Source organism: Centruroides sculpturatus, unplaced genomic scaffold (assembly GCF_000671375.1).
Source record: "Centruroides sculpturatus isolate CEXI.00-Female unplaced genomic scaffold, Cexi_2.0 scaffold222, whole genome shotgun sequence".
In the NCBI taxonomy this organism is placed as follows: Eukaryota; Metazoa; Arthropoda; class Arachnida; order Scorpiones; family Buthidae; genus Centruroides; species Centruroides sculpturatus.
In genome coordinates this window covers 387,740-415,195 of record NW_019384483.1, presented here as the reverse complement: position 1 = coordinate 415,195, position 27,456 = coordinate 387,740, and the positions used below count along the sequence as shown (strand labels likewise).

Genomic DNA, 27,456 nt, shown 5'->3' with positions numbered 1-27,456 from the left:
CGATGACAACGAAAGGAGTTCCGGAGCGCTGTAACGCGGTCCGGAGGGACAGAGGTGGGTCAAAACACGGACAAGACTTTATACACACCGACGATGACAACGAAAGGAGTTCCGGAGCGCTGTAACGCGGTCCGGAGGGAAAACCAGACGAAATAAATAAGAGCACCAATAAACGAAACATTTTCCAATGAAAGTGTTTCTGTGTGATTTGTTCTCAACGGGAACATTATGCCAAGAAAATACATATAGTAAAGAGCATTAAGCTTTACAACTGTATTAAAACTTACCCATATATATGTGCAAACTTTTAGCACATTTATAGATCACGGTTCAAGTCGCCCTTGTCTTTACGACGAAGTTTACCGTACTTTCACGCATATCCACATACCTTCGAGAATACATGAAGCAGCGAGGCAACATAGACTGTAGCAATCACAGAATTTTACGTTGCCATTACGTACACTTAATCATCTGTTATTTGCAACTGGTACGACATGCAGATGACGGACAACGATATGACTGGTGCAACATGGTGTTAAATTAATGCTAGAACAAACTACAACTGTTTGAGCATTTTCTCTCGAAATGAAATGTGTAACTGCCATAACGTCCACCACTGGGCACAGCGTGCTTCACAATGTACTGTACGTGAAATAGATTCACAACATGGATTAAATTTATTCGTAGATTTTTTTATTTGTAATTTGTAATTTTTTAAAATTAAGGATTGTAACTTTTAAATAGGATTTTAATATTCCGGTAGACTAAAAAGTGTTCGGGAGGTTACCGACCCGAAATGCAAATAATAATAAAAAATTTGTTAATCATCTTCTGAGTGATCCATGGTCTCTGTTAACTGTCGGGGTTAGGACATTGCAGGAGCATTGTCAAAAAAACCCTTTTAAGTGGTTGTGTGAATAACAAAAATAATCCGATACACATTGCTATGTTTAGCTTAGTTTTCATTAAAAGACAACAGCTTTGGATAATCAATTCTGCTAGGGTGGTATGCTATGGTATACAAAAACAAAAATAGCTCGGCATAAATTAGCTGATTGGGGTGTAAGGATAAACATGGTTTTGTTTTTTATGCGTGGCGTTGCTGTTTATTTTTGCAGGGAGTATAGTAGATTTCATTTATGTTTGTCGTTCTTGAGAAAAAGGGTTAATCCGGAAACTTCTGAAATGCTTTTGCTTTCAGAAGTTATTTTGCTTTTAACAAGTAAGTGGAAGAGACATTGACAAACGATATGTATCAATACAATATGTGTATACGTCTGACTAGAAAAAAGATTGACGGTAACCGTTACCTGAGTTTCCTTTAAGTAGAATTAGGTGTACATTAAAATATTTGATTTCTACCAGGAGGGCAAATTGGTGATGCAGTTAATTAATGCTAAGGAGAGTCCGCAGTTTTTAAAGCAGAAAAATTATTTGCCATTTAATTTATTAAATTTCAATATAGAAAAATACAAGTTACTATTTCTCAGACTCTTATTTGTAAGAATTTTTCAATAAAATTAGTGAAATCGAGTTCTCTTTTCAGCTTTCAAAATTATGTCCTTGACTTGTAAATTTTGTCCAAAATAATATTTTAACGGTTTCTGCAAAAAGAAAAGAAAATTTTATATTAGATGTTACCTCAATACAAATAAGGACAATTGTAACAATAATACTTAAATAAAGGATTATTTATTTCTCTTTATCCTGTATGAAATTTTTTTTCTAATGGATTAAAAATTTGTCTGTAATAACTTAATTGGTAAGAATCATGTTTCCGAAATAATCAAATTTGTCAAATTTAGAGAAAATTTGCCAAAATTCTGCCGACTATACTTAGACTTTGAGTTTTACAATTTCTGAAGGATTTTAAGATACAGATCTAAAATGTTCTATACAGATTTAATATAATTAAATTTGTAAGAAACGAATGGTTCCAAGTTGATTTGAATCATAAAATAAAAAATATTTTTTTTTACAATAAACTAACATATGAAAGATACTACTGTTTATAAATACAATAAAAACTAAAAAATTACAATAATAAGCTTAATTCTCCATCTCTACTAGCGTTTAAAAGTTTATGTTTTTCTTAAGAACTAAAAAATTACAATTTTAGAAAGGTTATCAACCTTAAACAGAAATGTACTTTTTTATATTAATTATATCATTTTTATGATGAGTGGCGTAACTAAGATTTTGTCGTGGAAGTGTTTTGAGATGATCTAAAATAGGATGAAGAAAAATTAAGCGTAATTTTCTAAAGAAAATAAAGTACCGTTTATTTATAAGTAACAAAATTATTATAATTCCAACTTATAGTAGAATTCAAGTTTTCCAAATTTTCTTAATTTAAATTCTATTCCTAGATCCTATAGGGAATCCTACACTCACATATTCTCTGATAAGCACAACATAGTCCATGACAAATAATTATAAAAATTCTGAAAATTTCTTATTGATATTATTTTGCGTTCATTAATTTTATGTACAGATAAAAGGACATTACTACAGCTTATGGTGTTACCATTTAAATCCGCAAACTATCCCACAATCAATTTTGGCTTTGAACTCGTACGCGCTGCGGTATATTTATTTGGTTGGCAACGCGACAGGTGGGCGATCTGCCAAGGGGATGCCACCTGGGAGATCTTTTAAGAGAAATGTGTTACTAACGTGAACACCCGGAAAACTTTAGATGGCTAGCCCATTGGCGAGGTGCGAATCCACGACCAACTTCAGTGATCAGTGGTTTTATCCACTCGGCCATTGGTGGACCCAAAAACTTTCTCGATTTTTCCTGGATATCTCGGAATGCCTTTTCTGATTTTATCAAATAAAAACTACATGATACAACTGTGTAAGGGCTATGTAAAGTAACCAAAACAAGAATTATTCGAATTTTCGCGCCTCCTAGCGGAGCTTGTTACAAGCTTAAAAATCTTAGCTTAAAAATTAAATTCAATATAATTAAATTTTGCTACACGTAGCCTTTAATTTAAACTCAACAGAATTTAATTTTGGCAGCAAAAGTTTACTACACTAACCTATCAGTACCAATTTAGCCTATTCCCTTAAAGAATTTAGCCACCTAAATCCATAAAGGTGAAAACAGCGCAAGCCTTAGTAATGCCCTTTATATATATATATATTTTTAAATAAAATTACACTTTATGCTGAATGCTGGGCTATTACACACATTTCAATTCGACAGATTTTTCAGTTTAATTCTATAAGTAGTATTTTGGATAGAACTTCATTTCACATGCATTTATAAACACATTTTAAGTGTAATGAAGTATTTTTCTATTTTAATAGAATGAATTAATTGTCGTTCAAATCGAGTTTTTATGTTCATACATATCAGAAGTTAAAATATCAATCTTTATAAAAATGTATTTAATCAGGTTTTGTATTTTTTGCTCCAAGTTACATATTTCATTATTGCAAATGAGATATTTCTAAGTTTAAACGAAAATATAGAGTTAAAAACATGAACTCTTTGTTAATGGATAATAACAACTAATTTTACACTCATTTTATTATTTTACATTTTGCTGTAATAAAATAAAATGGTCTCGTACAGGAAACATATTTATTCTAATAAATTGCATGTCTATCAAAATTATTATAATTTATCACAAAATTATATATTTACCCGTGTTTCTTCCGTGGCAACTAGTTTAACATCACGTAGCATGTAAACTAAGCAAATTTTCATTACCATAGTGACAAATCTCATTCCAATACAGTTACGAGGACCGTCGCCAAAGGGCAAAAATGTATATGGTATAATGGATTCTTTATTTTCGGGTAAAAATCTGTAAGTGATAATTCATACTTGAAATTTTCTGCCTGAAATTTAAATTAAATTTTGATTTTTAAAATAATATTTACCTTTCGGGTTTAAATCTTTCTGGTTCTGGAAAATATTCGGGATCGTGATGCATGCCGTATGTCGGAATTACAATGTTTGTTCCTTTTTTTATTGTTATACCCGTATCAGCTAATTTATAATCTTCAGAGGCCATTCTTGCCAACCTAAAAAATAGATTAATTTAAATTAAGATAATTATAATTAGACTGCTCTATATTTATTCTTTATAAGTAATATTGTATAATAAAAAATTCACTTACATTACTCCTGGATTATGTACTCGTAATGTTTCATTTAATGCTGCATCAAGATAAGTCATTTTATTGACAATATCAAAATCCACATCACCCTAAATATTGTACTGTACTTTAATTTAAATTTTGCACAAAATTTTAAAAAAATCAATAAAAATTTTTGTTGAAATAATTCATAATTTAGGAAAATACAAAAATGTCAAGGAGCAATTACACGTTACACACAAGTAGGACTATAATCTATGGCAATGAAAGTTTATATATTTGTTAATAATTTTAATTGTTTACATGGTATTTTGGACAATATAAATATTTTAATATGCAATTGTTATTTACTTACTCATTGTTATTGTTATTTACTTACTCATAAAAATAATTTAAATTTATTAATAAATAATATATATCACAAATGTGTGAAAAGAAATGATAGAGGTGCTAAAAATTTTTTATGAAACTAAATTTTATATGTTTACATAAACACGAAGAAGCCATGTTAGAGATATTCTAGCATTTCTTTTAAGTAGAATATATAACATGAATATATTAAAATACAATGTTAGTTATTTTCCTTACAACTGAATGTTAAATGAGTAATTATTATAACATGGTCACGATACCCGGATAAAAGTGTTTAGATCTCGTTGCACAATGCATTTTATTAGTGTCTTCCCCTGTACATCATACTTTTCCTGTTACAATGTATGTACGGATTTTTGTTTGAAGCATAGTTCAAGTGGTGTGCTTTGTTTAAAAAGTTTTTGTTACAAATTGCAAACGATTCTGCTTTTATTACCATTTATGACAATTTCACATGGGATGTGCGTACTGTTATTTTGTCACTTGTAAGATATTAAGGTTACATATTAACATAAAGTGATATATAATCGATTATTTACGTGAAACATATTAAAGTCTACGATAGAACTGTTTCAAAAGTTTATCATGTTTCTACTTAGTAATAGTAACATCAATGATAGTAAATTTAACATAAAATAATAGAAATATCAAATTTCTGATAATTCTCATACACTGTATTGACTATAGGTTATTGCGATATAAATCGTCGCATTTTAATTTGTATTGTATAAGTAATAGCATAAAAGAATAGTACAAAAGTAGCCTGCATTATAACCGGCTTCATCAACAAAGATTAAGAAAAAACTAGATTCAATTAGTTTTATTTGAAAATTTTAATAAATTCATCTATCCGATATTTAATTGATTGAAATTGAGTATCTTAGTTTATTTATCGGACCATAGAATTTTTACTAAATTTAAAATTTATTGTTGAATTTAGATATGTAGCTATAAAAACGGATAAATACTTTTTGTGTGTCGTTGAATAAGTAATTTTATATTAGAACTGAATAAAGAAAATACAAACAAAGAAACGATATCTAAGGATTTTAATCGGGCTATAATATGGCTAATTAATTATAAGCATATTAATTTAATTTTGACTAAAGGTAGTCCGTTAAACTACCATCTTTTATTAAATTTAATAATTAGAAATAAATGAATTAATTTGCTTAATTCTGGAAGGTAACCATCATAGTATAAATTATATATTTAAAAAGTATAAGGAAAACGTTTATTTACATGTGTTTCCCATGTTTCATCGATTTCCTTCAACAACTTCTCTTGGCATTCTGGATTTAATGCCATTTCATAACAAAAAAATGATAACGCATTTGTTGTTGTGTCGTGGCCAGCGATAATAAAAAGAATACTCTGAGCAACAATTTCGTCGAGGCTCATTGCTAAAACATAATAAATAAAAAATATCATTGAAATAAATTACTGACAAGAATATACGATAATGAAAAAAAAATCAATACTTTTGTGTTTGGGTTGAAGTTTGTTATTACTTATTTCACTCTCTACTTCTTTCAAGTCTTCGGCAGTGTTTTCAAGTATTCCTTCCTGAGCATCCATCATTAATTGAAGAAAATCGTTTCCTTTCTATAAAAGTTATTAAACATCTAAATGTTATTTTTTAAGCATCATTATCAATGAAATAATTAAACCTCAAAATTTTCTTAGCTTTATTAAACAATTTGTTTAAATTTTTAAAAATTAAAACTAAAATTTATAGTCAATATAAAGCTTATAAAATATTTTAAAACGAATGTGTTCATCTCTTTACTCATAGAATTGATAATGCAACTCAAAATGAAAACAAATTTTTTAAAATTAAAATAATTTTATTTGTTACTTTTTCAAATCCATAAAACGAATACTTGTATAAATAAACTGCACAAATATAAATTTACAAATGCAGTAATTTTAGACATACCTCGTTTTACAACGACTTTTTTTTTTAGATTTACAACATTCATTTCAGAGCTTTAAATTTAATAACTTACCGGTATGTCAATTTTAAGAGGGACTTTAAAAAGTAATTAGTTTTTATCGACTTAAAGTCTATAATTAGAATTGTTTTATTTTTTTACAGCTCCTCCAAGAACAAAAGCGTGTCATAAACCGGGGCCTACTGTATACATAAATATATAAAGTTTTTACAAAAAAATTCATGCCAACTCTGAATCCAGATTTAAAAATAAAGTTGAAATATATTTTAAAAAATTTAAAATTGGTAGATTAAACAAAAAAATTCATATTAATAATTAAACATTTTTATGTACTACTAGCTGTTACCCGCGGCTTCGCTCGCACAGATTTTGCAAGCAAACCCTATTTACATTCAATATTTAAACAACCATAGTAATTGTTATTTAACACCTACCACTGGAATGATGAGAATTGCTGAGAATCAAACGAACTGTTTTCAATTTGATAAATTTTCTGGAAAGTTTGCAATCGTTCTATAATCGAACCAATATGCAAAAAGAAATTCGAATTTAAAACGGTTCGAACATTTGGTTAAAAAATCGAAATATATAGAAATATTTGTAACAATGTCTGAAATGTTATCAATTTAATACACCTAAGTACTCAATGAAGACTAAATGTAGTTGAAAACAAAAAATCGCATCTAAAATAGTACAGTAGAAACCGTTCTCCCAGTTAAGCCTTAATGATCTCCCTCTCCCCCGCGGGGGGAATTTCGAAAAATCCCTTTTAGTGTGCGTTTTCATGACGTGCCCTAACTGTGTACCAAATTTCACTACTAGGCTTTGGAACTTTCTAGAAAAAACAGAAACATTCTTATTGAAGCGTCAGGCATTTTCGAAGTCAACCACTTTCTTTGAGAATTTGTTGTCAAACCACTTTCTTGAACAAATTGTTGACACTTCCATTGTTACATATTTTAGAAGTTAACCACTTTCAACCCCATATCTCCCACATCCTTATAGCTATCGAGACGCAACCACCATAGTGCATGATGGGAGACTTGGGGGCTACTACCACACATAAACACCATTCATATGCGATGTGTAGTTTCGGCTGCAGAATGAAATATAGGCACACGCACGTCCATTTATATATATATAGATGAGAGAAGATAAATTGTTGTATTCGTGGTTCCATGTTAAAATACTGTGGCAACTCTTGAAATTATACTGTAAAATTGCAGAGTTTTACTATAAGTCAGACTTTATCTGGGTGTTCACCTCACAAGTGGAGAGTTCTCTTAAGTGGCTATGATAAGTTATCCCTGTTTACGTAACCAACAGAAGAAGAAATCTTTTACTCAACTTATTGTTTAAAGTGTATTAAAAAGAAGTGACTTTTGTTGCTAAATTTTGGAACACTTTGCTAAGTCACTGCGACAAATGACCTTCATATAAAATAAATCATTTTAGTCAACAAATTCAATTTATCTCCAGAATTCAATAAAAAAAACAATTATTGTTTTTATTAACTTAATCCTGTAGAAAAAATATTTATTCAATAAATTCGTGCTAATTCTTAAAGCATGTTCTATAACTTCATTAAAATTTTTGTAAAATTCACAAGTACGAAATATAGAATAATATAAGGTAATTTAAATTATGTTATTTTATACATCTAATAGTGCCTTAAGCTCTTTTTTATATAATATGAATTAATTATAAATCATAATTAATCAATTCTAATCACAGAAATCCTTATCAGCATTATGTTTTTTTTTTTTTTTTTTTAAATTAATATTTAAAAGAGATTTACAAAATTTTATGACAATTAATCGAAAAGATTTTTTTAACTTAGTGAAATGCTTTTCATTTCATTTGAAAAGCATTTCACTAAATAAAATGCTTTGTGGAAATCGAAGTGAAAGTTATTTTTTATATACTATGTTATATAACACATATCAGATAATCGCTTTTTAACAGAATGTTTACATTTAAATATTTCGAAATGCATATTAAAATTTCTTACAACTTTCTTTTGTTTTCTCTCTTCCAAGATTTTCAAAACGACGTTCTGGAAGTATTCTAATAATTTCCTCGGAAAAAATTCCAATTTTAAGTAACCAATTAGTTTCGGTGCAATCAAAACTGTTAATTAAAAATGATATACATTAATTAAAATACCTTATTTTATTTCTTTTAAATCTGTTTTTGAAAATACAATTTGTGATGTGTTCGAAAACTCATATCTTATGGTATTAACAATTGATTATACGGCAGAAGTTCATTAATTCGGCTCCAACAAGACTAGTTTATCAATAATGTCAAAATAATACCAAACGATTTTGTAGTTTTGTAAAATTTAATAACTTATTTGAGATCTTAACATTGCAGGCATTGTCTACAGTTTGCTTTATAGCACAGTGATGTATGTTTCCAATTTGTTTACCAACGCTCTTCAATCAGTCTGATGGTAATGAAGTTAATAACTATACTATGATAATTAATGTTTAATTGTAAACCTACCACTGTATTAATGAAAACGTTCAATTATCATTCATACTTGCATAAATTATAATACAGTATTTCCGCTCCGTATATTTATCGCAATACGTATCCAAGCAAATTTTGATTTGAGGAATACTAGCATGCAAGGTTATTATCGATTAATTTCGAATTTTCGGCTACTTTTCTAGAGCTACTTTTTAGAGGGATTGTACTAATAAACTTCTACTGCGTAAATAAATTCCAATTATAATAATAAAAGAAAAAACTTACATCCCAAAAGCGTTAATTTTGATATATTTCTATTTGAAACCATTCGAGCGTTCTTGACAAATTCATTGTTTTCGTTTTCTTGTGCATTCAGTTTGGTAGCAAATGCAGTAGATGCAGTGACATCGATAGTAAATGTACTTGTTAACCTTGAAAAAATTTAATTATTTTAACATAAATTTTTAAAAATTTTATTGTATACACTAATACATAGCGTAGTGTACACATATATACTACGCTATTATATAAAATTTCGAGTATAAAGTTTCTTTTAAGACTAATGAAATGACATACTTTTTTTCTTTTTGCTCTTGGTCATGTCTTTGAATATATAAATAAATATATAAATATATTCCAAACTACAGTACCTCCAATAATGTAATTCAATTTATAACATTTACTTGAAATCCCAGGCCAAGTATGCCGAGGTTGTTTGCTTTTGCTATAACATTTACGTCATAGGAAATAAGTTGATTCAGTTTTCCACAAGAAAATCAAGTTGTAAAAATGAAGTCTACTCTAATAATTTTTCATCATTTGAAAACTTATATGTTACTTTTTGACCATTTAAAAACATTAAAACCATAAATAATTAAAATTTTTAAAAACTATTAAATTAGAAAATTAAAGCATCAATAATTGTATAATGTCGGATATAAGCTGTAATTTTTACAGTAATTTTGAGTTTGAGAGTGACATGAGTTGATGATAACGTCGTTTGCGATACAAAAGCGTAATATGAATGATATTCGAATGGCATTCGATTTCATATTTATGGATTTGAATAAGCGTGTAAATGGTTCGATTTATAAATTTGTTCATTAAAGCTTTACAAGGATGGCATTATTAAGTAGGATGCAATACTGAGATTTGATTCTACACAAAAAGCTGTAGAAAATTATGTTTAAAACTAGTACATTTATAAGCAATAAATTCGGTAGCTTTTGTTAAAGATGAGCGAATAGTCGAAAGCATTCGATATTACATTCGAATACCATGATTACCACTAATATTAATAGTCACAGTGGCATCTTCAGAAAGAACCTAAACGTCAGCGAAATCAAAAATTAAAAATATTCGAATAATTAATTAGTGCCAGCACACGTATGCGACGATTGCAATGCGGACGGTCTGGTAAATCTTATTTGCCATTGTAAATATTTTTAAAAATCACGTTTTAAAGTTTGAACAAATAAATTTTATTTTATTTATTTATTTTGGTGTCAATGGCACCCCTTGTATCTTCACTGCATTATAGACAATAGGTTAATCAACAATAGTTCACATTTTCAACACCTTCTGATTTATACTTATGAAAAAAAGCATTCGAACAGTTGCAGGGTGTCGTCTGTTTCTTTTCTTGTTGCAAATTAAGCCAGAAGTTCAGAAGAGGTTCTGCCTATACGCGTGGAAAGATATTAGAGATATTCGTTGTACTCGAATTTATTACTTTTAACGTTATAAGTTATCCGAAATCTAGAATAGTCGAATATTTTCTAGCATTCGCCCATCTGTAAACAAAATTAAAAAGTTACTTCTTAAAATTTAGTAAATTGTTTTTCCTTTACCATTCTGTATGCCCTACTAATTTATTGATACATTGAAACAAGTTAAATAAATGTTAAATAAGTTCATTATTGTTCGAGGTATTCGAGATTGGTGATACAATATTTGAATTCGAGAAAAGTGATATCGCCTAGCTTCTAATTTTTATCTTCCAATTTTAAATATATATATGTATTTTAAATAATTATTTAAAAAAAAAATTTATTCGCTCTTACATCATCCATTTCCGTTGTTTCTAATTTTTCTACGATAAAAAAACTCAAACATTATTATTCATATTAATGACTACTAAGATGAACAATATTTAATGTTCATAATTATATATATATATATGTATTATTATATTATTCACATTTGTAATTTCTTATATTTTTACTAAATTTTTAAAAATTATTAATTTGAATTCTACTTTCATATTAACTTTGATAATGACTTATAGTTTATATATTTATTCAAACTTTTAAGCAGAAAAAGTTTGATTTAATTAGTAAAACATTTCTTATAATTATCTCTAATTATAAAGTTATTAAAATGAGAGGATATAATAAATTCATACTCTTTGCAATCAAAATTTTTTCCCTTTTCAGCGTTTTCGTTGAAACGTTTGGCCAATGATTCAGCACATTGTTTAACTAAATTTGCCATCTGAAAACAAAAATTTCAATTTATATTATTACAGAAATTCTTTCATTTTATTAATGAAAATTTATTTTACTTTTCTCATTCTGCTACTCGTAAATGTTGGACTCATTAAGTTTCTTACTCTTTTCCAATCTTCATCATTTATAAAACTGAGCATCTTATTGACTATTGGATCTCCAAAATCTATTTTCTATAAAAATTAAAGATTTTCTGTTTTGAAAGTATTCAACCAAAATTTTACATTGTGTGTATCAATTAAGTATTTATAATCATTTTGCTAGATCTATGAAACGCATAACGGTGTGCAATCAAAGATATCTCTCGCAGAAACTGCTAACAGACAAAAGTACTTCAAAACTTATTTAATAGTTACTCACAATTTTCACAATTAATTATTAATAACTATAAACATATTAGTTATTTGTAATTTCGTAGCTTGGAAGAATAAACCCTTGACATTAGCCCTCATTCTTCCAAGCTACAGGATTATCAATATATCTCACCGTTCGTATACGAAAAGTTGGGAAGTCTTTTACCAGGATGTGTTTTATCAGTTCTGGTTTCGAAATCCATAAATCATATGATGGCATGCACGTTCTAGAATAAAAATTTTTATGAAGTAAGTACAGACCTTGCCATTCGCGGATTCGCCATACCCGGTTTCGGGTTTCCGTTATTGACAATTCGAAAAAAATAAAATATACGTAAAATAGTAAAACAAGTTCTTCTTTGCGTGCTAAATCCGCACCAAGTTTGAAATTGCATGGAGTTTCACAGCATCTCTCTCAGTCATGCTCATTCTCGTTCTCGGATAGCATTACTGAACTTATTTCTTTGTTTTGTACTAAAGTAACTAAACCATGGAACACGCAGTCTGTCCGCAGTTCTCGCTTGTTACATGTTCATGTGAAATAACTGCTTCTCTTACTTTCGTATATGCTAATTGCTTTACAAACTTGGCTCCAAAATGCAAAGATGGTGATACTGGTAACTCTGATAAGACAAAGGAAAGTTGTAAGCTGCCTAGTTTAGAGGGGAAAAAATTAAAATTTTAGATTTAATGGGAAATCTCCTTCCGAAATTTTTAAAAAGTATTATTTTGAGGCAATTTACTATATATACCCGTATAGTGTTTACATGCCTTACATGTGTGTATGTGTGTGTGAGAGTCGGACTTGACGAAATTTGGGAGAGAATTCATTTTTCGTTTTTCGAAAATTTTATTACCGAAGGATGATCGCATCTCTCTTCCCGGAGTCGTTTCCTTTCCCAGAGAACTCAACGAACGTGTCACTGGGAACTAATAGCACAAATTCATGATTAGTGGAAAATGATAACGTGGCTTGGGATATAAAAAGGAGTGACTCAAGGACGAGGGGTCGTCGAGAGTCCGAGAGTTCGCCGATCCGACTTTCGTTTTTTTTTTACGCGAGTGCTCGATTGCCGACTGCTTCGTCCGCCTTTCTCCGACCTCTCGATCGCCGATCCGATCCTGTTGCAGTTCCCGAACCTGACAAGCCAACGGATTCCCTTCGACGATCAAAAAGAGACTGAGACGTTGCCACCTCTACGACACAACAACCAAGCTGCCGATCAAGGTATTTCACCTCGCGTGTACTATTGTAAGCTCTCTCTTTCTCGGCCAAGAATCCGTTAATCTCAGATGACGCTATATAACTATGGATACTTTAACTCGCTACTAGAAAGCTAAACTCTCTTAGAATTCTCGCTTACCGTGTGTATATGTGTAAATATTTATATAAATAAACATATTTTCCATTCTAATTAAGTAGTAATGTGCACTTCTTCTGATCCGCCGTCTCTCAACACTCCTCCATCCCGAATCCGACCGCCCGCGCATGTGACTGCTCGCGCAAATTCCGAAGTTTCGGCCGTTAAGGTTTCTGTGTCTATCCTAGAAGACATAGGTGTGTCAGTCCTGATGAGGCGCTAAAGAGGTGCCGATCCTCTGTCACATGTGTGATAGATATGTTAGTCTAGAAAATATTTAATAATTAATGAGTTTCGCTATTTTACGAGAATTTCTGCTTATGCGAGGGGTCATAGGCTTTATAGAACGACTAGCCGTTACCCGCGACTTCGCCCGCGGTGGTTTTGCAAGCAAACCTAATTTATATTCAGTATTTCAACAACCGTAGTAATTGTTATATAACATCTACCGCTGAAAATAATTAGAATTACCGAAAATCAAACTAACTATTTTCAATTTGATCAATCGTTCTATAATCGAACAAATATGGAATAACAAATTCGAATTTAAAACGGTTCAAACATTTGGTTAAAAATCGAAATAGATAAAAATGTTTATAACAATGTCTGAAATGTTATCAATTTAATACACCTAAGTACTCAATGAAGACTAAACGTAGTTGAAAACGAAAAATCACATCTAAAATAGTACAGTAGAAACCGTTCTCCCAGTTAAGCCTTAATGCTCTCCCTCTCCCCCCGCGGGGGAATTTCGAAAAATCCCTTCTTAGTGTGCATTCCCATGGCATACCCTACTAAAACGAAGATAAAAACAAGAAATCGCATCCAAAATAGTACAGTAGAAGCCGTTCTTTTGGTTAAGACTTAATACTCTCCCTCTCCCCCCCGCGAGGGAATTTCGAAAAATTCCTTCTTAGAGTGCGTGTTCATGACGTACCCTAACTGTGTACCAAATTTCATCTCTTTAGGTTCAGCGGTTTGCTCTGAGCGATGATGAATCAGTGAGTCAGTCAGTCAGGACAAGCAATTTTATATATTTAGATTGATTAAACTGTAAATAATTAGTTTGATTTTCGGCAATTCTCATTATTTTCAGCGGTAGGTGTTATATAACAATTACTATGATTGTTGAAATACTGAATATAAATGGGGTTTGCTTGCAAAACCACCGCGGGCGAAGTCGCGGGTAACAACTAGTATCTAATAAAAATAATAGAAAAGTCTGCAAACGAAATATGAACATAATTTTAACAATCTACCTGATATCTATTTATGTTAATATAAATTGCTGTAATTGTTTGATTTTCAACATAAGTTATTACATACAGAGAATATTTTTTTAAAAAATAATATACTGTATAACAATTTACAAATAATTTTAAATATATTAGTTAGATATTAGAGGTATATAATTAAAAGTTTCACAAAAATTATATACACGGTATATGTATATATATATATACTGTGTATATATATACTTGTATATACTGTATATAATTTATAGTATAGAAATTGAAATAATTTTAACACAGAAAGTTTAATTAATGTTAATAATAAAAAACAATAATAAATTATAATTAAGAAACGACTCACCCAAATATTCTACCGTGTCTTTTATAAGTATTAATAACATTCTCGTGAAACGACTGAAAAAGTATTATGTATGAGTTTATAAATAAATATTTAAAAGTCAAAAACATGTTATATGTTTCGGAATACAAGAAAATAATTATATTTATACAAAAATGAAAAAACAAACGTAACTATTTGATTAAAATATAGCTGAGTGCTTTAGTTACTTAGTGGCATTTTAATTATTGAATAAAACTGTTAAATAAATAATTTATTTCAATCACATTAGTAAAAGTCTTACGACAAAAGATTTCCTACCCATAATTAACATTTATACCCGAAATAAAAATAAATTTATACCCGAAATACATAAAAATAACGAAAACAATGATTGACGAATAAATTAAAATACAATTAATAAAAAATTAAAAATACAATTAAAAGGGTTAGGAATTATATAATATTCGTTTACATGCTTTTTTTTTTTAAATGACAATAATCGGTGGGTAATAAGTGTTCGGATTCTGCTAATTATGTGAAGTTCGATTTTAAAAGATCTTTCAGATGGGAATAATGTAAATAAGGATGTATTTTTCTTAAAAGCTGTCATATTTTAAAGTTTGAGTACAAACCAGTTTTAAGAGCAACAGAATAAGTATAGTAAATGAAAAATACATTTTTAGTAAACTACAACTAACTAACAATTGATTATAACTGTTTTTTTAAAGTGAAAGATTAATAATGTGTTTTGTTGCTCATTTTTACGACAAAATATATAAGAAAGTAAATATTCATCATCTTTATATATACTTTATATACTTTATTATTTATATTTAACGAGTTTTTAAGTTCTCGAGATTAACAAAGAACAGACAGGCGAAGGACAGTGAGAATGTATAGGTCTTCAATTTCAGAATATCAGCCCAAAAACCGTTTTGGAACGTAAATCCACTTTTTATGTGCAATATTATAAAAACTGCAATATTCAAAATAAAGATGTACAGTACTTTATTTTCCCGGCTATTATGTACAACATAGAAAAATATAAATGAAAAAATTTCGGGGTTTTTCTGTATGGATGGATGTTAATGTGCGTGGTGGGCACGATTTTGTTCACCAAATTTGAAGCTTAATAACTCCTATGCCATTTGTCAAAATTTTCTGAGTTTGCAGAAAAGTTAGCATATTGGGAAAATAATACTACAGTAGAGCGTCGATTATCCGAATCAATTGGAGATTGGGGTTGTTCGGAAAAAAAATCGATATTTCGGATAACCGATTATGTACGAAAAAATATACTAACTTATCCCATGTTGAAATTTTTCTCCGTTGCGTGTCGCTTCGCGCTGAATTTTCGTCGATGTTAAGCCTAACGAAGACTATTGTATCGTTAAAAATTACTTTTTTATTTTGTACAAACAAAATAAATATATTGAAAAATATAAAAACAATAAAAAATTATACTTCAGAAGTTAATTTAGTANCACGTCATCCATGCCTTACGCCGCCCTTGGTCATAGAAATGATATAATTTGAATATAAATTATTTATAAATACGTATGTCAAATTATATTTTTATTACTACGTAAAATATATTTAAGAGTTTACGACCACTGTGCTGGATGAGGCGTTGTTGAAACAAAAAAGTTATGCTTTCCATCACGTACATAAACTGTCGTAATTCGCCAATTGCAAATCAGCAAATTCGTAAAATTTTTGTTTATTTTGAACAATCCGGATAATCGAAAATCCGGATAATGGAGGTCCGGATAATGGAGGTTCTACTGTATTTGTATTTGAATTTATATACAGATAACCCCTCTATAACACGGAAGTTACGTTCCAGAAAATTGCTGTGTTATACAAATCCGTGTTATATGAAACAAAGAACTAATGCAAAAAGAAGAGTTAGGTTCCAAAAATTAAAAAACATGTTGTTAAATCCTTATTTAAATTGGATTTATTATTCATTTTTTTCATAGGTAAAATACTTGTTTATTATTTAAGTAAATATTCTACCAGAGGATTATTCATTTTATATGATGATCTCAGCATGAGCATCATCAACTGGTAACAGTTTTTGGGTTCATTCTGTGGGTGGTTAATAGTGAACGCTCTGCAACGGGAGTGCACTGCTGCTTGTAGGCATTTAGGAATAACAGTGAAAGAAAGATGGTGGAACCCCCACTATCTATAATATCATGTGGAGGAATCTATAATTCTAAAATGAGCTTATAGAGGCAAAAGAAGGGTCCCAACTGTAAAATTTAACCATTAAATGGATTATTTGTTGAAAGAGCATTCAAAGTAGCCACAAAAACAATTAGAATGCTCGCGCGGAGTTACGTGGAGGTATAAAAGAACGCACCCTTTATTACATTTTATGTCGTACGAGGGTTTTACCCAATTCCCGAACTGTGTTAGAGTGAACCCATGCTATAAAAGCACCGTATTATACGGGGAATGTTCCCAATTCTCAAACTGTGTTAGAGTGAATCTGTGCTATAGAAGTGCCATGTTATACGGGGGTTACCTGTATTGTATTTTTGAACATCATTATTTTTTATCAATTAACCCAAGAATGACCAATTGATTTGACTGAAAATGTTAGTTACATTTTAATAAATTTTTCTCAGCAACTTAAGGTGTTGTGGTGTAGTTTATTGTTTGCTGAGTGAGTTACCCCGCCACGCGTTGTTGTGGCTCAAAATGTATCTACTGTATATAAATAACATCAACTCATAGCCCGAGTAGTAAATACATCACCAAACGATCGCCTAAATATCGGGCTATAATACGGCTAATTAAATGATTGGAATAAAGTAATTTGACACTTGAGGTAGACGTTAGGCGCCATCTCTTAAATAAATTAATAATTAAAATTAAATAAATAAATTTAGAACCTTCTGGAATAAAAGAATATACGATATTTAGGCGATCGTTTGGTGATGTATCTACTCGGGCTATGAGTTGATGTTATTTATATATATATACCTCGCCGGGTTTTATTTATTTAATTTTAATTATTAATTTACTTACGAGATGGCGCCTAACGCCTACCTCTAATGACAAATTGCTTTATTTCTAATCATTTAAGTAGCCATATAATAGCCCGTTATTTAGGCGATCGTTTGGCAATTTAGTATGTATACTAATCGGGCTTTGAGTTGATGTTATTTATGTAATATCATAGTAAGATATGAATTTCTTAATTCTAGTATTAATCTGACAATCAAGAGTAGAATTTGCATAAAGTATATAAAAATTTAAATATTGTAGCAACATTTAAGTGTTTGTTGTTGTAACGTGATATCCCTTTTAATGAAATTATATATATATATATATATTTATTTATTTATTTTAGTTGTTTTATTTTATTTTATTTCAGTTTAGTATTTTTATGTGTTAAGTTTTCTATTTTCCAATTTTTTTAGCAAGTTTTATGTTTTATAGTGTTACTAGTTTTATCCCAGTTTGTTTTAAAATATTTGGTTAATTTAGCTGTCACTAATAAATACATAATTTGTTTCATCAGTTATGTATAATAAGGACTGAAGAAGGACGAATTTCCTTTTTATATAATAAAATCTATATAACCAATCAACAGTGTTCTTGAATGATAAATTCTCCATAGCAATTTTGTGCTTACTTCTGAAGACATAAATAGTAAAAACAGGAAGCATTCGAGTGCTAAAGAACATAGTAATTTTGTAAAAATACAAAGGAGAAATCAGTAGCTCTGGCATTTCTTTGATTTATTGATCATACTCCTCATTCTTTAAACGTTTCTCAATTCTAAAAATTTAACAGATACAGTTTGTTATGAAGACCTGTCTAGTAGGGATTGTAAATTTACCGACTTTTTCATTTACCGGTAATTCGGTAAATGAAAATTAAAATACCGGTTTACCGGTAAATTACCGGTAAATTTTTTTCCTGAAAAATAAAATTAAGGTGATAAAAAATATAAGTAATTTTGATTTCCATTTCACATTTTCTATTTCAAAGGTATAGAATATAAAAAATATAAAAATTAAAGTGTTATTCTAAACAAACTATAATAACTTTTAAAAACATAAATAAAATAATACAGAAAAATAAAAATAAAACAGAAATAATATATAGTACCTAATACCATTTTACTGATTACCATTTTTTAAAAAATAACTTCTCAAGAAACTTAAATTATTTAAAGTCTTATCTCCTAATTTTGATCTAATTTTTGTACAAAATAATCCGGGTTAGGTTAAGTTTCTAGACTTTTTCGGACATCATCTTTAAGTAATAAAAATCTTTCCAGCATGTTTAGTAAGCTATTCCACCGGGTTCTACAATCTAAAATTAAAGAAAGTTCTTTTCGTGAGAGTAATGGGGATTCCCCACGAAAATAAGGTTAGAATAATACATATTTTGCACAATCGTAAGGCATAATGTTAGAATCTTGTAATAAATATTTGTATTTAATTATTTTAAACAGTTGTTAGAAGTAAAAAATTTATTTAAGGTACAAATTTTAATGTTATTTTGCAATAATATTGCTTTAATGTCCTGTCATAATGTGGTGTATTCAAAATTGCTATTAATTTAAAAAGTACGTGAAATATTTACGTATTATTATTTTTAAATATAAAAAAAAAGATATTTACTTAATCTTTAAGAAAAACGTTGATTGTAAAGATTTTAAACCTTTAAAAATCTCAAAAAACGGCAGAGCACAAATCACATATGCTAACTAGAGCTTTCTGTACAATTTACAGTGCCTCTCAAACCCAAGAAAGTTTAAATTAAAATTAAACAAAAAATATCTCACATAAAATTAATAATTAGGTATATTGTTGCTTACACTTATCTGTTTTTTTTTTTTTCAATGTCCCTTTAGCCCTTTTAAATATCTATAAACACAATATTTTCTACATAAAAATTTCTAGTATGAATTTTTCATTTACCGAATTACCGATAAATTTAAAAAATTTACCGGTAAGTTTACAGAATGTTTTTTTGTCAATTTATCGGTTAACCGGTAAATCGGTAAACCGGTATACAATCCCTACTGTCTAGTTTTTATTAGCGTAACTACGGAATTTCTCCCTATTGTACCAGAAGAAATTTTTATATTCAGAGTTCATAAATTTCATAAACATCTATAGGAAATCTTTAATTTTATAAAACGGAATAAAAGTATTGAGTAAGTTATTAGTAGCAATAAATAAATAAAAAATCCAGCAACGAGTTCCGTAACTAGCAATAAACAAGTTTGCTAATAAAATTAAAATTATATGTTACCCAAACCTCTACAGGAATTAAGCCTTAAAGTGGAAGAAAAATTAGTTTTCTAAACATAAACATACTAACATCAATAAATACAGAATAAAATACCCAACGTTTTTGCATTTCTTGACATTTCAATGATCTCCGAGTCTAAAAATTTTGGGCAGGGGTCAATTTTTGACCAGTCATACTTTCCCTCTGTTATATATAACAGCTGGGAAAGAAAAATGGATGCTAATTGTAAAATTTATATCATAAAATTTAAATTGATTAAAGTTTTATTCGTTGAACTCGTTATCTTGCTTGGAGCATTTTCAGTATTGGTCATCATAGACAACCAATACTGAAAATGCTCCCGCGGTTATAGCGATTGGTAATCTTCCATCAAAAGAGATTGCCAATCATTGTGATTCCGGAAATAAATACCGGAGGTCCGAGATGCACTAATTAGTATCAGTAAGAGTGGTGCAACTGTAGTGGAAGATTAAATTGCGACCTGTTCCAGGAAATCATCTTGACATGAGTAAAATAAATGTTTTATTTTGTTTATAGTATTTTCAGCATAGATGACTAAATTTTTTTAAAGTGTAATTAAATGATGCTTGTCCGTTTAGATGTGACCTACAATTACGCACAAGCCACCACACGTTCTTCAATGTGTCTTTAACTGTGTCCATCACAGCCATGCTTTTGGGTTAAATGAGTAATGCGATTGTTTTTAATTAGTGATTTGTGTTGTCACGTGTGCATATTACTAATACTAGTGTGCTAAGTATACTTCTATCATTTTGTAGTCAGCACAGCGAAAGAGTAGACATAAATCAGCATGAGTTGGATCTGTGTCAGATGAAAGAGATGGAAGGAGAAGTGTGGGAGTTGACACATAGATCTAATTTCTTTTAGCTGTTTTGTTTTTTTACAATTTAAAATGTTTTGTACTATATTTATCATAAATAATTTTACATTTTTACTTTTTTTTTGCAAATTTTATTACTGTAATGCATGTGCCAACTTCTGCATGACTGCTTCCATCCTTTTCATCTGACATAGACTCTTCCACTTCAGGCTAACTCCTGTGTAATATTTCGCTGCATGACTATAACAGGTGTTGAAATTAATTTTTTTTTTAGATTTGTTAAACCATTTATTTACACTTTAAAAAACTGTAGTTAACTATTCTACAATTACTATAAACTTAATTCTTAACACAATATTAATATAAAACATTTATTTTTACAGTTATAGATATACAGTAATTTCACCGTTATAGATAAATAAAATAGATAATAAGAAAGTATGATGTTTATGAAATGTGAAATAGGTTTAGGCATGATTAAAGTTTTACAGAGTCGGGTAGAAATCATCCAGAAACGGTGACTTTTCTCATTATACGTTTTAAGGCTGAAGCTTATAATAATTATCTTTGTAGAAAAGGGCTGGCAGAATTACAATTTAATAAAAAGTAAAATACATCTGGATACGAGTCCAATTTTGCTTGCCATGTCTAATCACCAGGAACAACTATTTCCATTGCAGAGACAACCTTTCTTTAGAGGCTATGCCTCTGCACAAATATGTAAAACAGTTTAAAATGTTCACAGGTGACAATCCCAACACAATTAAAAGTATAATATTTCTTTGTAGAAAAGGGATTAGAATTGTTTTAATTGTGTTGGGATTGTCACCTGTGAACATTTTAAACTGTTTTACATATTTGTGCAGAGGCATAGCCTCTAAGAAAGGTTGTCTCTGCAATGGAAATAGTTGTTCCTGGTGATTAGACATGGCAAGCAAAATTGGACTCGTATCCAGATGTATTTTACTTTTTATTAAAAAAAATAATTATCTTATTAAATGTCTACTACTGTAAATAAATTATTATGAATATAAAAAAATATGTTATTTTTATGTTATATTAAACAGAATCATCGTAATTGATTTACCATTCCTAAAGCTGCTATTGTTCCAGTTAAGAATTCAAGCTTTGTTTGTGATTCAACTCCTTGTTCTTTCCAGTATCTAAATTTTTTTTCCATGTAACTGTAATAAATAAATAAACTGTAATATAAATAAATAGAATGCACGATAAAAGTCGAAATAAATCATATTTGCAAATCAAATTTGTTTAATTCTAAATAACATAACTTTTATACAAAAATAAGTTGTTTGTTATCATTCTAAAACACTGTTTATGTAAAAAAAACTAAATTATTGTAATATTGTATTCATTGTAAACTAAATAAGTTTACGATTAATATAATATTAGGCCTACTTATTATAATATATATATAGAAAAGCTGACATGGGCTATTGTTTAACTTTTCCGACACTCGAACAGGAGGTTAAGGGGACCTTTGGAAAGTCTGATAGTTTGTAATTATACTAGGATATCAAATTTAAGGCCAATTGGCTATGACCGATGACGTCGGTCACCACTTCCGCGGTGTTACCGGTTAGAATTTCCAAACGCGCCCGTAAGATACCTTGAATTAATGTTAATGTCTCTTAAGTATTATATGTGGTACCATCCGTTTTGATATTTTATAACAAAATAATTCTTACATTATTAATTATAAAAAGACAAATGGCTTAATTTCGAGAGTAGAGATAGTTGAAAAAATTGTGAATGCAAATAATGAGTAAAATTTTCATTAAGTTCGCCCTATTCAAGATGTGACACTTGACCTGCTAACTCTCATCCCATTGACTTATAATCTCCAAAATTTAACAGCATCAATGCCTAACTAACGCAAGTTCAGAAGTTTGAAAATAAAATTAATTTTCTACATACGTTTAGTCGTAAAAAATTTGTAGAAATTTAACATATTCAATTTTCAAAACTCTCAACCGTACGTTAATTTATTTAAGTTTTTAAATTAAATTAAAAAGGAATCTAATGCAAAAAACTGTTTGGTTGTATCTAGTCCCATTGTCGAAAACTTTTAGGAAAGGATTTAAAAAGAAAAACATTAAATTTTTAACTTCAACTACTAGAGATCACGTGCATAATCAAAAAGGTTACAGTTAGCCTTAATAGAATAATTTGGTTAATCATTGGGCTGTGATTTTCACGTTGCACACATACATTTCCACTGTCGTTCATTCGTCCGTCTGGTCAGGCCCGCCATAAGCGGGCGTGCAAGGCGTGCACCGCACGCGGGCGGCACGTCCAGGGAGGCGGTAAAGAGCCTTTCTGGCAAGCTCAGCGTAGGTAGTCGTAGTTAAACAGGGGGCGGCATAATCGGTATTGCACACGGGCGTTCAAACAGCTAGCGGCGCCCCTGCGTCTGGTCCTTCGTTAATTTCGAGAACGAAGTTAGATAAGAATGGAGAACAAGCTTGGAAAGCTTAGAGACCGGAGGTCCCGATTAACTGTATACGAACTTCCGGTCCAGACCGAATGTGACGTCACTTTTTAAATTAAAAGATATTTCAAAATTGGAGCATAGCATTGTGACGCACAATGTATTCAATGTAATTCTATATCATTGTTAGCACAATGATATAGAATTACATTGAATACAATTTGAATTATAAAAATATATTGATAATTCAAATTGTATTCGGTAGCCGATGTTAACCTAAATAAGAATAAAAACATATCTATGTTAAAGAATTTATCCATATCCTTATTAAACAGATACTTTGATTGTTACCGATTAACAGATTTATACCACAAACTATATTGTTTTTCTGAGGTAAAAAATTCATTACTTTGTTTATTTACACATTTAAATGACAGTTTTAGTTTTATTAATTACACATTAAAATGAAAAGCAACCGTATCAAAATAGTGATTGAATTAATGAAGCAAAACAAAATATTTCAACGAATATGCATTTCGTTTGATAAAAATAATATTTAAGATAAATGAATAATGATTATAGGGTAATTGCATTTTATTGTTAGAACAGTTCTAAAGTCAAGTAATTTCTAAATGAAAAGACTTTGCGACGAGATGCACTTTCCTATTGTTTTACATATCGTCAATATTTATTCAATAAACGAGAAATTGTTTATTGTGACATCATCACAATAATTTACAGCTCGGCGATAGGACGATGCCACAATGCCAGGCTGCAATTTTTAATTATATTTTTAATTTATTTAATATAAAATATATGCTCTCTACCTCAAATTAGTAGAAGCGTGCCCATGTACAGTACCCATATGTTTCCTTTAACAATACAGTCATGCCGGCCATCTATCTAACACCCTTCAGNTTCATAAAGTGGCTCATCTGGAATAATGAATTCACTTGCTGCTTGTTCTTATATTCATGATTTAAAACTGACAGGATGATTATACTCCGATTTATTGTGTTAGTTGTTTCAAAACATATGCTGGGGGGGGAGGGACTTAAAGTTGGCAATATAAAAAAAACTTATGTAAAAACCCCCAGCATTTAGATAAATAATTGGTGGTGGTCTCAAGGTAGTTCAGGCCCATGAAGGGCATTTTATGCCACTGAGGTTTTATTCATGGAGAAACAGTTTCTATTTGAAGCAATAAAGGCAAGTTGTGCTTTTTACTGGAGTATACTTTATAAAATTATATATTTATATAATTATTAAAATTAAAACTCTATTAAATTTTTAAAGTAAATATAACTGATATAAAGTAATAAACATTCATGTTATTTTATATTTTTATATGAAAAAAATATTCTATTTTAAAATGTTATTTTTTAAAACTTTTATCAATTTTTTTTTTTTGGTTGTTTATATTGTTGAAAGTTGTATTTTTGTTTATTTTTCTTAAAAAATATTATTCAAGTATATATATAGGCCTATATTTATTTATTTATTTATTTATTTATTTCTGCATTCATTTCATTAAAGCATTAAAGTTAAATAATATCAAACAGAAGGAAATAATAATTTATAAATTTTAAAAACTTAAGTACAATATTTAGAAATCATCTGGTTAGATTTAAATGAAATTAGTACTAACGATGTTTTAATTTTCAAAGAAGTCAAAGCCTATTTGTTATCGTTATTCTTCGTAATATTTTAGATGTTAGTATACTCTATAAAGAATATATCAAAGAATATTGTCTGTTATACTTACATATAAAAAAGAATGACAACCATAGAAGCTAGAATAAGCCAATTGGGTAGAGTAAAACCAAATCCGACATCCATGTTGCCTGCTACAATTGACTGTGATATAAAAATTATAAGTTTACATTTTCAATAATATAAATATTAACTTATTTTTAACATTTGATTACTTCTATACTTTTAAACTATAGCAAATCTTTCTTTTCTTATTGATATCATAAGCTTATTTACTTTTAGTTTTAGCTTACAATTATAATTTGTAACATTTAATAAACACTAACTAAGAGATATCATTTTTATCCCCATTTCATGCTTCTTTATAACTGAAATGTAGACATTTTCTTAATATTAGATACCACATAACTGTTTTGTCATATCACTTTGCTTAAAACAACAATAATGATAATATTTATTATTACAATGTGCTGTTATCAAAGAACTGATTCGTTTAACAATTAAATAAAAATTATATAACAAGGCTATATTAATCTCAACTACTACCACGAAATGTTTGAGTAGCAGCAGTCTTCTTACGGAATATAAAAATGATATTCAATATAATCGAAAGGGGACATCATAAGTTTGCCAGCAAAATCTAAAAACTTTAAGAAAGTAGATATCTTACGCATGGATATTTTATTCGTGAGAAATTAAATATTCTATATCGCAGCGCATAAAATATCTACTTTCAACGTATATTAAAGCTCAACTACTAGCGTCTCATATAATGCCACTATTTACAATCGATTAGTTTAAACGTGACCTTTCTACTTTGTAATGTTTATTATCACTGAATTATTTCGCGTTATTTTAAGCTGCATTATTTTTTTTTGCCATCTTTTGATTTACTTTATTAAATTTCTATTGTTATTTACAATTACTTAATTAATTGAGTCAAATGCAATTACTTAATCAATATATATATATATGAAATTAATATATTTACAGTAGAGCGTCGATTTTCCGAATCAATTGGGGACTGGGGTTGTCCGGATAACTGATATTTCGGATAGCCCCTGCGTCTGGTCCTTCGTTAATTTCGAGAACGAAGTTAGATAAGAATGGAGAACAAGCTTGGAAAGCTTAGAGACCGGAGGTCCCGATTAACTGTATACGAACTTCCGGTCCAGACCGAACGTGACGTCACTTTTTAAATTAAAAGATATTTCAAAATTGGAGCATAGCATTGTGACGCACAATGTATTCAATGTAATTCTATATCATTGTTAGCACAATGATATAGAATTACATTGAATACAATTTGAATTATAAAAATATATTGATAATTCAAATTGTATTCGGTAGCCGATGTTAACCTAAATAAGAATAAAAACATATCTATGTTAAAGAATTTATCCATATCCTTATTAAACAGATACTTTGATTGTTACCGATTAACAGATTTATACCACAAACTATATTGTTTTTCTGAGGTAAAAAATTCATTACTTTGTTTATTTACACATTTAAATGACAGTTTTAGTTTTATTAATTACACATTAAAATGAAAAGCAACCGTATCAAAATAGTGATTGAATTAATGAAGCAAAACAAAATATTTCAACGAATATGCATTTCGTTTGATAAAAATAATATTTAAGATAAATGAATAATGATTATAGGGTAATTGCATTTTATTGTTAGAACAGTTCTAAAGTCAAGTAATTTCTAAATGAAAAGACTTTGCGACGAGATGCACTTTCCTATTGTTTTACATATCGGCAATATTTATTCAATAAACGAGAAATTGTTTATTGTGACATCATCACAATAATTTACAGCTCGGCGATAGGACGATGCCACAATGCCAGGCTGCAATTTTTAATTATATTTTTAATTTATTTAANTATGGAGTATACTTTATAAAATTATATATTTATATAATTATTAAAATTAAAACTCTATTAAATTTTTAAAGTAAATATAACTGATATAAAGTAATAAACATTCATGTTATTTTATATTTTTATATGAAAAAAATATTCTATTTTAAAATGTTATTTTTTAAAACTTTTATCAATTTTTTTTTTTTGGTTGTTTATATTGTTGAAAGTTGTATTTTTGTTTATTTTTCTTAAAAAATATTATTCAAGTATATATATAGGCCTATATTTATTTATTTATTTATTTATTTATTTCTGCATTCATTTCATTAAAGCATTAAAGTTAAATAATATCAAACAGAAGGAAATAATAATTTATAAATTTTAAAAACTTAAGTACAATATTTAGAAATCATCTGGTTAGATTTAAATGAAATTAGTACTAACGATGTTTTAATTTTCAAAGAAGTCAAAGCCTATTTGTTATCGTTATTCTTCGTAATATTTTAGATGTTAGTATACTCTATAAAGAATATATCAAAGAATATTGTCTGTTATACTTACATATAAAAAAGAATGACAACCATAGAA

At 29.0% G+C, this 27,456-nt stretch overlaps 1 protein-coding gene across 1 annotated transcript; it reads right to left on the bottom strand.

Moving 5' to 3' along the window:
- Positions 1 to 1,430: 1,430 nt before the first annotated feature.
- Positions 1,431 to 27,456, bottom strand: LOC111621520 (cytochrome P450 3A41-like). Its single transcript, XM_023363676.1, has 14 exons — positions 27,430 to 27,456; positions 21,923 to 22,019; positions 14,733 to 14,785; positions 11,912 to 12,005; positions 11,482 to 11,598; positions 11,323 to 11,411; positions 9,204 to 9,349; positions 8,455 to 8,573; positions 5,970 to 6,093; positions 5,731 to 5,891; positions 4,138 to 4,226; positions 3,898 to 4,041; positions 3,659 to 3,821; positions 1,431 to 1,604 (listed from the first exon to the last, which is right to left on the bottom strand). The coding sequence occupies exons 1-14, from the start codon at positions 27,450 to 27,452 to the stop codon at positions 1,521 to 1,523; spliced, it is 1,503 nt and encodes a 500-aa protein (XP_023219444.1). The 5' UTR covers positions 27,453 to 27,456; the 3' UTR covers positions 1,431 to 1,520.